Below are 12,537 nucleotides of genomic sequence, written 5' to 3' on the forward strand. Positions count from 1 at the left end.
CTCTTTCATTGATGGTCAGTGAGAGGTATGCATTGTATCCTGTGCTCCTGGAGTACTGTATGTGGCGGCGCTGCCGTCGCTCACGTACAGTACTACTTCCGGTGACGTGGGAGGCACGCATCAGGGCTCCGGAAGCGGGTCATATCACTTGTTACGGCTAGCGGTGACAAATATGGAACCAGACATTGACCATCTCCTTAGCCAAAAGCAGGCCCATAGTTCCATTGAAATACTGGTCAGTTTTTTTGTTTTGTTTTGTTTTGTTTTCATTTTTCCGAAGCTGGAAACGGGGAGGCAGTCAGACAGACTCCTGCATGCGCCCGACCAGGATCCACCTGGCATGCCCACCAGGGGGCGATGCTCTGCCCCTCTGGGGCGTCGCTCTGTTGCATCCAGAGCCATTCTAGCACCTGAGGCAGAGGCCACAGAGCCATCCTCTGTGCCCGGGCCATCTTCGCTCCAATGGAGCCTTGGCTGCAGGAGGGGAAGAGAGAGACAGAGAGGAAGGAGAGGGGGAGGGGTGGAGAAGCAGATGGGCGCTTCTCCTGTGTGCCCTGGCCAGAAATCGAACCCGGGACTCCTGCACACCAGGCCGATGCTCTACCGCTGAGCCAACCGGCCAGGGCCTGGTCAGTTTATTGATTTAAATGTACTTGTTCTTTATTTTAAATATTGTATTTGTTCCCATTTTGTTTTTTTACTTTAAAGATAAGATATGTGCAGTGTGCATAGGGATTTGTTCACAGTTTTTTTTATAGCCCAGCCCTCCAGCGGACTGAGGGACAGTGAACTGGCCACATGTGTAAAAAGTTTGGGGACCCCTGCTTTAGAGTTATGTTTGAGAATTGAAACAAAAAATGAAACACTATCTAATGATTCTAAATTACAAATAGGGCATGGTAAAGGGAAGTAAGATTTCCATATGTCACTCGAGCTAATGAATAACACAAGTAAAAGGAAAAATATATATATACACATATACATATAAAATATTATATCTATATTTATATTATGGGCATATATATATATATAATGTAATACCTAGAGCAACCACTAGAAAGCTTTATAAAGGATACACTTGAAAACATAGATAAATCAAAATGGCATACCAAAAAATGTTTAGGTAACTCATAATGAGACAAGAAAAAGAAAAAACGGGGAACAAACAGAAAACTGAGAAATGGCAGACTTAAGTCCTAACATATCAATAGTGACATTAACCACAAAGGGTCTGAAGATACCAGTTCAGGACAGACTGGCAGAGGGATTAAAGCGCATCACCCAACTACGTGCTGTCTACAAGAGACTCAATTCAAACATGATGGTATAAGCAAGTTGAAAGTAAAAGGATAGAAAAAGATGTATGGAAATACTGATCACAAGGAAATAGGAGGGGGTCTATTAATATCCAGTAAAGCAGGCCTATGGGCAAAGAAAATGACTAGGCAGGAACATTCTATGATGATAAAAAGGTCAAGTTACCAAGAAAATGTAGCAATCTCAATGTGTGTTCATCAAACAACTAATTTTTAAAATATGTGAACCAAAAACTTGTAGAACTTAAAATGTAAGTAAAAATAGATAAATTCACCTTACAGTTGGCAACTTCAACATCACTTTCTCAGCAATTGACATAACACTGGATAGAAAATCAGCAAAGATACAGAACGTAACACCATCAAATGACGGAATCATATTGATGTTACAGATCATGCTACTCAACAACAGTAGAATACACATTTTTTCAAGTACTTACAGAACAGTCAATAAAACGGACCATCTTCTGGGTCCTAAGACAAATTTCAAAATTTTAAAGAATTGGAATCATTTACAGTCTGTTCTCTGACTACAGTGGAATTGAACTAGAAATCAGTAACAGAGATAACAGAAAATCTCCAAACACTTGAAAACTAAACAACATATCATATTTGTATATAATCATGGGTCCAAGAGAGGGCATCAGGTGAAATCAAAAGAGACACTGAACTGATTTAAAAGGAAAATACACATATAATCTGTAAATTATAACTCAGTGTAAGTGATACTTAAAAATTCAAGAGCTTAGGATAGAAATGTATTCAAAATGCAGAAAGCCAGTCACTCTTATGCTATTGTTAGAAGGGTGAACTGGTCAACCCTATGGAGCACTCCTTTGGTATTATTATCTATCAAAATAACAAATGTGTGGCACCTTTTTACTTTTAGGAGTTTATGGTTCTTCCACATTTGTTAAATGATGTATTTATAAGGTTACTAATTTTAACATTTTTAATAGCAACGAATGCCCACCAATAAGGAAATGGTTAAGTTGTAGCATAACCAGGCAATCAAATACTTTAGTAGTTGTGACAAAGAATGAGGGCGGTCTTTGAGTACTGAAAATAGCTTGTAAGACATTTCAGGTGACAAAAGCCAGGGGTCTGATTATGTATTATTATGCTGAGAAGAGAGTAATAAAGCATGTATTCAAGTTTGCTTATATTTGCACACAGAGCATCTAGAAAGGTACATAAGAGATAAATAACAGTGCTTCTCTTGTAGGGAGAACAGGAGCTGGCAAGGGGGAGAAAGGGGAACAAGGAGACTCTTCACATACACTTAATAATGTTAGATTTTTGAACTATGGGAATGTAATTATAAAAAACAAATAAATTAAAATATTAAGCTGTCTAAAGAGAAGGGAAAGAAGGCCCTGAGTGGATTTGTTGTAAAGAAAACCGTGAAAAAAATAACCAGATCATACAAAGGATTCCTAAAATATAAATATAATGGTAGAATTCTTCATGGGAAAAGATTTTATTACGTTTAGATCTAATCATGTTTTGTCTTCTTTTAAAAATCTATATTTCTAATAGTAACTATATTTCTTATAATTAGTGATTAAGTAGTGATCACCAAGTGCTGTACATTAAAACAACAACAACAAAACGAAAGGAGGAAAGAAAGGAAAGGAAGGGCGAGGTTCACAGCCCCCCGTGGCTGTATTCAGAGCCGTGCGTCAGTCTCCCCTGGACCTGGAGTCCACTTGGTAGCTCTCAGTGGGACCTGGCATCTCTATTTGTCTGAAGTTCCACATGTTATTTGGTAAATGCCGCTAGAAAAGGGGGTCACTGTTACTCGAACCAGATGCGGTGTGTGATCTGTCCAAGTAGAAGGACAATTTCACAAAATAATTTCTGTTTGAAGCCAGACCTGTTTTGAATGTGAAAGGTTCTCTGGCGGGCCTAGTCCGGTGTGAGTGGATGTCTGGACCCCCTCCAGTTGGAAAGGAAGAACGTGTTGCTTTGGCATATTTAAGCCTAAAGTATCGAAGCTATATGGCATTATAGAGAAAAGGTTTAAAAGTTGCTTGGAATGTTTAGAACTGAAGAGGACGTTTTCCCTGATTTTAGTAGTATGAAAAGGAAGAGGACATAAGGAGGTAGTCATTGCGGTTTTTAATTTCACGTTTGTTTTTCTTTTAGCTGGCTTTTGAAACAATGAGTGTTATATCTGTGGTCACTAACTGTGCTCTGATTGGAATGTCCCCACAAGTGAATGCACTCTTTCCGGAGTCAAAAGCGGACCTCATTTTGATTGTAGCGGCAGTAGAGGTAAGTGAAAGTTTAGATCTATTTCAACATCAGTTTCTACCTCAGATGCCTCTGTTTTTCTCAAGCACTGATGTCGCTGGCTGGCAATTTGGCAGCCTGCATTTACTGTAAATGAGAGCAAAACAGTTAAGGTGATGAGAAGACAGGAGGTTGAGACTATGCAGTCCTGTTTATTGCCTTGGATGGAAAAACAGTCACAGGGTGCAAACAGGAAAGCGATTTCCCAGCCTCTGTGCCTGCCTGGCCAGTGCGGAATAATCAAATCCTGTTTGAATAGAATTCTGTGGGTTTAGTGTTTGTCTATTCTAGAGCTCTGTCACTTCTGCCTTCTCAAACAACTCCTAAGAAAATGCTTAGTGAGAATGACCTGTTTAAGTCTCATTTGGAACAGGTATGGAATTCACCGTGAAGCGTTCTGCAACTCCAGAGTGGGCTGTAAGGTGTAGGAGGACCCACAATCTCGTGTACAAAGTACAAGCTGGCTGTCTCTGTACTTTTTAGGTTTTCATTTTATTATGTTCCTGAACATGGATTGCTGTAACATCTTAAAAATTAAGCACTTACCAATCACAAGCAAGAATTTATAGGAAATTTTTTTGTTGCTAGTGATTTCAGTTGTCAGGACTATTATAACCTTTTATTTAGATATTTAAAAAAAACAGTTTTAAAAATTTGTTAAAGCAAAAATACAGTGGGAACATGAAGTGGTGATTCATATACCTAAGGCCTCAGGACTTAGGGTTGACCAGAAAAAATGAAGTCTGAACTTGTACATTTCCAGCAGTGGCTAAAGACACACAGTCTGCTTTGCTCTCTTTGCTCTTTTAACGTCTCGGATAGGAATCCGTGTGATAGATGCTATATGTAGAATATGCGTTCTGGAGAACGATTTTAGACGGCGGTGAGTAGGAGGGGAAAGAGTGCCTTTGGCAGAAAAAAGTAGGTCTGTTTTGAATTTGTCACTTCAGTAGGATTTTGGAGAGCTGTTTGCAAGGCTGATTTATTACCTGTGGAGATGAGAGATCAAAAACAGAGAGAGGGCCCTGAGACGGTACGGGCAGCTGGCCAGGCTTGGATCGTGCCTTCCTGGGGTGGGATACTGGCCCGTTACTCCGCAGATCCGGGCACTTGTCTTTGCAGGAGGACATCTAGACTGACTTTTTATTTTCGAGAGAGAGAGGGGGGGGGAGAGGGGGGGGGAGAGAGAGAGAGAGAGAGATAAGAGACAGTAAGGGAGAGAGATGAGAAGTATCAACTTGTAGTTGTGGTACTTGAGTTATTCATTAATTGCTTCTCATACGTGCCTTGGCGGGGTGGGGGTGGGGGCTCCAGCCAAGCTAGTGGCCCCTTGCTCAAGCCAACGACCATAGAATCATGTCAGTGCTCCCATTCTCAATTTGTTGACCCTGTGCTTGAGCTGGATGAGCCCATGTTCAAGCCGTCAATCTTGGGGTTTCAAACCTGGGTCCTCAGCATCCCAGGTTGACACTTTATCCACTGCACCACCACCGGTCAGACTGACTCATGCTTAAAACTAATGAGACTCACAAGGGATTGATGAGAATGCCAGGTAGTTAATTTACTAGATGAAGATACTTTCCCAATGATTTTAACAGTTGGTATTAAAGTATAAGTGGAATTGGTTATTGGAAGATTTCCTGGTAAATTCAGAACCAGGTCAAGAGGAGTGTCATAGTCCTGAGAGGCACAGAAAACCTGAAAACCATCCCACCCCAAACCAGGCAGAGCTCTGTCACAAGCCAGAGCCTGGTGCCCATCGCCAGCTTCTGGGCAGTGCCCGCTGAGTTCACAGCTGCCCACGTGTTGATTTTACCTTCACTTTCTTTAGATTTCTGGCTTGCCTAGTCTTCCTTTGTATGCCCACTGATTAGCCTAAGTGCTTCTTTTGTATTGGTGATACTTTAATCAGATATGCAGGGCGTGAGTCTTCCCACTTAATTTGGGAGATTTCTTGGCTGCAGATGGCTGTCCTTAGGTGTTGCAGGCCGATTTTGCTAGTCTGATCCTCACAGATTCGGAGCATGGCTGCTTTCAGATCCTCAAATGATTCCAACATTGACTTATCTTAGTGCTGCTGTCTGCTGATTGACCTCAGTCGAGATTTTTGTGGTTCTTGTTATGATGAGGGATTTTTATGGAAAGTTGGACATGTTGTGTATTATGTTTCGAGAGTGTTGAGCTTATCTAAATCTTATGTTTTCGCTGCCTGGCTCTGACACCACTCCCCTGTGAGGGTGAGGGTGGGGTGTGTCCCCTTGTCACTGCCAGTTGGTGGTGGAAGTTCCCATTTCCCACTTGGTTCCATGGTCACCTGAGGGGCTCCTGGTAACTGCTGGAAAGAGAGGGCATTCTGGCTCCCTCTAGGCTCAGTGATTCCGCTTCTGCTGGGAGGGTGAACACAGCCTCCCTGCTGCTTTCCCACCTGGCCCCACTGGCTGTGAGGGAGGGTGAACACAGCCTCACTGCTGCTTTCCCACCTGGCCCCACTGGCTGTGAGGGGGGGTGAACACAGCCTCCCTGCTGCTTTCCCACCTGGCCCCACTGGCTGTGAGGGGGGGTGAACACAGCCTCCCTGCTGCTTTCCCACCTGGCCCCACTGGCTGTGAGGGGGGTGAACACAGCCTCCCTGCTGCTTTCCCACCTGGCCCCACTGGCTGTGAGGGGGGGTGATCACTGCTGCTTTCCCACCTGGCCCCACTGGCTGTGAGGGAGGGTGAACACAGCCTCCCTGCTGCTCTCCCACCTGGCCCCACTGGCTGTGAGGGAGGTGAACACAGCCTCCCTGCTGCTTTCCCACCTGGCCCCACTGGCTGTGAGGGGGGTGAACACAGCCTCCCTGCTGCTTTCCCACCTGGCCCCACTGGCTGTGAGGGAGGGTGATCACTGCTGCTTTCCCACCTGGCCCCACTGGCTGTGAGGGGGGTGAACACAGCCTCCCTGCTGCTTTCCCACCTGGCCCCACTGGCTGTGAGGGAGGATGAACACAGCCTCCCTGCTGCTTTCCCACCTGGCCGCCCCTGGCTGTGAGGGGGGGTGAACACAGCCTCCCTGCTGCTTTCCCACCTGGCCCCGCTGGCTGTGAGGGGGGTGAACACAGCCTCCCTGCTGCTTTCCCACCTGGCCCCACTGGCTGTGAGGGGGGGTGAACACAGCCTCACTGCTGCTTTCCCACCTGGCCCCGCTGGCTGTGAGGGGGGTGAACACAGCCTCCCTGCTGCTTTCCCACCTGGCCGCCACTGGCTGTGAGGGGGGGTGAACACAGCCTCCCTGCTGCTTTCCCACCTGGCCCCACTGGCTGTGAGGGGGGTGAACACAGCCTCACTGCTGCTTTCCCACCTGGCCCCACTGGCTGTGAGGGGGGGTGAACACAGCCTCACTGCTGCTTTCCCACCTGGCCCCACTGGCTGTGAGGGAGGGTGAACACAGCCTCACTGCTGCTTTCCCACCTGGCCCCACTGGCTGTGAGGGAGGTGAACACAGCCTCCCTGCTGCTTTCCCACCTGGCCGCCACTGGCTGTGAGGGGGGGTGAACACAGCCTCACTGCTGCTTTCCCACCTGGCCCTGCTGGCTGTGAGGGGGGGTGAACACAGCCTCCCTGCTGCTTTCCCACCTGGCCCCACTGGCTGTGAGGGGGGGTGAACACAGCCTCCCTGCTGCTTTCCCACCTGGCCCCGCTGGCTGTGAGGGGGTGGCCCCTCCTGCCGGGTGGGAGTGGAGGTCCTGACTCTCCCTAGGCTTCTCGGGACACAACCCAGTGGGGAGCAGAAAGGGAAACTTGTTACTGTCAGGTAGAGGGGGAAGTTCAAGTTCTACGTGTGGCCTCCACTGACAAGGTGGGGTTGGGGCTGTGCTTGTTACCATTCAGTGCGAACAGAAGCCCCGGCTCCCTGCTCGGCCCTCCATGGGAAGCTAAGCCCCTTGCTGTAGGCTGGCAAGGTGTAACCCAGGCCCTCCCCCGGAATGTGCTGGTCGGGCTGGGGTGGGGCACAGGCCTTCTGTGCTGGTTGGCTGTGGCAGAGTGGTTCTTGTCTGGAGTTTTCTGTCTAGTGAGACTGCCCCCTCTCGGTCCTTTGACTAGAGAGCAGGCTTTTCTCATGGGGTTTTTTTGTTTTTATTTTTGTTTTGTCTGTTCCCATGGTCATTTCTGGGCTGCCAGATTCCTTCACACTAAATGTGGGATGAATGCAGTGAAGAGGAAGCCCTGGGAGCTCACTCCTGTGTTGTTCCTTAGGTCCCGGAACAGTCTGCCTTCTTCCTCCCCTTCAGAGTCGCCTTATGCTTATTTTATATGTGGTGCCTGTGGTTTTTAGTTGTGCTCAGCAGGAGTGGCAGTGACAAGGACATCAACTCTTCAGAAGCAGAAGGCCTCATCTTATTCATTAACCTTTTCTGTCCCTTCAGCTTAGGACCTTTGCACGTCCGAAGTCCTCCCTTTGTGCTCAGCTGACACACTTTTATTTATTATGATGTTTCACTCAGGCTTCACCGGGCTCCCAAGCCTTTCTGGTTCCTCCATCCCAGCCAGATCTTTCTCTCAGCCTCATGAAGCCCGGTGTTTGTCACCTCCGTGGCGTCTGTTCCACTCACCAGCCTGGCACTTACTTGTAGGTTTATTTATTTAATGTCTACTCTCCTGTGCACTGTCAGCCTCCCGAGAGCCAGACAATGTCCACTGTTCTAGCTCAGAAAACCAGACTGAATTGTGACTAAATCAGGGTACGTATACAGTTCAGTGTTCAGATGAATATTGAATTAATAAATTGAGCCATTAAAAAGGAAATGAGTATTTCAATTTTTTTATTTTAAAAGGAAAGATGGATATTATTCCTTTTTGCTAAATTCATGTTCAGTATTAATTATATGGCTATATTTGTTAGTTTATAACATGTTCTAAGCTCTGCGTAGAGAACACAGAGTGGCAAGCGCTAATCGTTGTCATTCCTTAATTAAATTGCGCTCAGTCTGTACATACTGAGAGCTGCTGTGCAGATTCAGAGATCCTGAATCTGCTGCTGAGGAAAGACGAAGCCTCTTTTTATTTTTTTCCTCAAGAACTCTGCTTTCTGAAAGTGGTTGAGAAGATGTGTGTATTTGACACACATGCGCACTCACCCACGTACACATACATTGCTCAGAGCGTTGTAGCTCAGAGCACTGTAGCTCAGAGCATTGTAGCTCAGAGCGTAGTAGCTCAGAGCACTTTAGCTCAGAGCGTTGTAGCTCAGAGCACTGTAGCTCAGAGCATTGTAGCTCAGAACATGTGCTAGAGGGGCCGCCCGGCAGTGCATGCGAGGCCCCAGGTGAGCGGTCTGTGGGGCGCTGGAGGAGAGGAGAGGCACGAACTTCATCCGGATACCGCAGCCCTTTTGCTGTCTTTGTCTTCTTCCTTTGGTGAGGTCTGGGGCTCTGTGGCATATTTCAGGAAGGCCCCGATGTGGCAATCTTGATTTGCCAGAGTAGTTTAAGGAGACTTCTTTCTGTGAATTCTGACCCCATTGTGATCTACCCCTAGGATCTAAGTGAGGGGCACCTGGCATCCTAAAGGATGGAACACAAAAGCACAGCCACAGGCTGATTTAGAGTCAGTCATGACATGGAAGAAAGGCTTTCCTTACAATTAACCTGCCTAGGCCAAAATGCTGGCAGTGTTTTAGGCTGTTTGGTTATTTCCTATACATACACTTCCAAACACAAAGTATTTCTTTTGCCTACTAAGGCTAAATCTTTCTAAGGGAAGAGGAATTATTCTTGGTGTGTACTTAGTGTTTATGAGGAGATAACTGTGGTGTTATCAGTATTTATTTATTTATTTGTATTTTTCTGAAGTTGGAAACGGAGGCAGTCAGACAGACTCCTGCATGCGCCCGACCGGGATTCACCCGGCATGCCCACCCGGGGGGGGGGGGTGATGCTCCGCCCATCCGGGGCGTTGATTTGTTGCAACCAGAGCCATTCTAGCGCCTGAAGCAGAGGCTACAGAGCCATCCTCAGCGCCCGGGCCAACTTTGCTCCAATGGAGCCTTGGCTGCGGGAGGGGAAGAGAGAGACAGAGAGGAAGGAGAGGGGGAGGGGTGGAGAAGCAGATGGGTGCTTCTCCTGTATGCCCTGGCTGGGAATCGAACCCGGGACTCCTGCACGCCAGGCTGACTCTCTACCACTGAGCCAACCAGCCAGGGCCATCAGTATTTATTAATATGAAGATAATTACGATTGTGACAGTCACCAAGAGTAAGTTGGAGGGAGGGAGAGTGAGAGGGGTGAGGAGGTTATAATAATTAACTGTGTACTGCTCAGTTTCCTTTTTAAATTGTGGTCAAGTATATATAACAAATTTACGATTTAGCCTCTTTTAAAATTTTTAATTGTGGTAAAAACACATGATATGAAATTGACCCTCTCAACTATTATCAAGTGTATGACTCAGCAGCACGGAGCATGTTCCCACTGCTGTGCAGCCGTTGCCGCGGACCAGCGCGGCTCCAAATAACGGTGCGGAATTGAGGAAACACACTTGTCAAAACAAAACCGATGGGACCAGGAGGACTCTTCAAACTGCCTGGCAGTATCTGAGTGCCTCATAGCCCCAGTTCGCTTTATTATATAGACCTATGCAAATCAAGGACCCTGATACAAAGTTGCACATCAAAGGCTAAGACAGGAACTCTCCCTAGGCAAAAACTGGATACATTAGTGAAATTTACAAACATCTGAAACAAACAAAGTCAGAGGAAGGGCATGTATATTGCTTCCTGCAACCCAAGGAAGGAAGTGGAGTGGGTGCAAACACTTAGCATTAAAGCCAAATATGGAGATAGAGGGGGTAGAACTTAGCCCCCTGCCAAGCCTCGAATCTATAATGGCTTTTTGCCATTAACGGTCCACAACAAGCCGTCACCGCCATCCTCTCCAGAACTTTGTCACCTTCCCAAACTGAAGCTGTTTAAACATTACATGGCCATATACTCGCTCCCGTTCCCACCGCCCCGGGCCCTTGGAGCCGCCACCACTTTCTGTCTCCACAAATTTGATTACTAGGAACCTCATGTAAGTAAGTCCTACACTATTTGTCCTTTTGTATCGGGCTTATTCCACTTAGCCTAATGTCTGCAAGGTTCATTCATGTTGCAGCAAGTATCAAAATTTCCTTCTGTTTAAAAACTGAGTGACATTCATATATATATATTACATATTATATATACCTATATTTCCACACTTTTGCTATTGTGAACAGTACTGCTGTGAATATGGGCGGACAAGTTTCTGCTTGAGTCCCTGCTTTCACTTTTTTTGAGTATACAGTCAGAAAGAGATTTGCTGAATTTTGTTGTACTTCTGTTTAATTTTTTGAGGCGCCTCCATACCACTTCCATAGCAGCTGCACCATTTGACATTTCAATGAACAAGGTTTCCATTACTCTACCTCCTTGCCACTACTTGTTATTTTCTGTTTTGGGTTTTTTTTTGTTATTGGTCTCCCCTAGTGGGCTCGAGGTGTCTCACTGCAGTTTTGCTTTGCATTTCCCTAATGATCAAGATGCCTGCTGATCATCTTTTCATGTGCTTAGTGACCATTTGTAAATCTTCTTTGGAGAAATGTCTATTTAAATCCTTTGTCCATTTTTAAATCATGTTTTTTATCTCTTAGTTGTTGAGTTGTAGGAGTTCTTTATGTATTCTAGATGTTACTCCGTATTAGATACATGATTTGCAGATATTTGCTCCCATTCCGGGCATTGCCTTTTCACTCTGTTGATGCTATCCTTTGATGCGCGAAAGTCCAATTTCTCTGTTTTGTCTCTTTAATTTTTTTTTTTTTGCTTTTGTGTTATATCCAGGAAATCATTGCCAGATCTATTGTCAGAAAAATTTTGTTCTATGTTTTCTTCTATTTTTATAGTTTTAGGTCTTAAGTCTACTTAATGATGAATTTTGAGTTAATTTTTGTATATGGTAAGAGAGAATTCATTATTTTACATGTGAATATTTAGTTTTCTCAGCATCATTTGTGGAAAAGACAATCCTTTCCCTGGTATATGGTCTTGATACCCTTGTCAAACATCATTTGACCATATATGTGAGGATTTATTTCTGGGTTCTTTATTCTATTCCATTGGTCTATATGTCTATATTTTTCTTTTTAACTACTTTTTTGAGGTATGATTGACATACAAAAAGCTGTCCATATTTTAATGTATACTGTTTGATGAGTTTGGAGATAAGTAATATCTTTTTGTCAGTACCACACTACTTTGTTACTATTTTTCAAGATTATTTTGGCTATTTGGTTGTGTGTTTATAGTAATGATAGCTATTTATTTTCTGATTTTTTAAAAACTATTGATCAAAAGTTGGCTTATATTGGCACAGATTGGTATTAAAATAAGTCCTCCCTTTCTACCACATTAGTGTATATAAAGATTTATTTGTTCTTTCTTCATTGACTTTCATACTTTTGAGAGGACCCTAGCTTAGTTTTCTAAATTGAGAATTTTCTGTGTCAGAACAAAATCAAGCTCAGAGAAAGTGTTAGAAGTAACTAACAAATTAGTAAGTTAGCTAATTTTATTCTAGTGCTGCTGAGACCTGCACTGAATGCCATCTGGTCTTGTAATGAATCCAAAAAATACAAAGTTTACAAATTAATTTGGAAACAGAAGTTTTTGGATTATTACCACATAACTTTGTAAAATCATACTGAACTTCTATTTGAAATGTTACAGAAAAGTCATAGAAATCATCAGTGGATCAAATTAACATGTTTCTGTTTATCAGATTTTTCTCTTTGATCAGCAGTGTCTTTTCAAATCGAGGAGTAAAATCTTAAAATTATATTTTATTCTATATTTTTTCCAATGGTCTATATAAAGTGTTAAGGTTTATTGAGTTAAATATTTTGCTAGTAGCATATTAAATAAATAGTAT

General features: G+C 44.4%; 1 protein-coding gene across 3 annotated transcripts in view; it reads left to right on the forward strand.

The window, feature by feature from the left end:
* ANO10 (anoctamin 10) overlaps nucleotides 1–12,537 on the forward strand; it is a 129,172-nt gene that overhangs the window by 37,623 nt on the left and 79,012 nt on the right. For all 3 annotated transcript variants that reach the window (XM_066351904.1, XM_066351902.1, XM_066351903.1), the window contains exon 11: nucleotides 3,465–3,593. In XM_066351904.1, the coding sequence (XP_066208001.1) occupies nucleotides 3,465–3,593 (129 nt within the window). The remainder of the gene's footprint in view (nucleotides 1–3,464; nucleotides 3,594–12,537) is intronic.

This window comes from Saccopteryx leptura, chromosome 10 (genome assembly GCF_036850995.1).
Source record: "Saccopteryx leptura isolate mSacLep1 chromosome 10, mSacLep1_pri_phased_curated, whole genome shotgun sequence".
Lineage (NCBI taxonomy): Eukaryota > Metazoa > Chordata > Mammalia > Chiroptera > Emballonuridae > Saccopteryx > Saccopteryx leptura.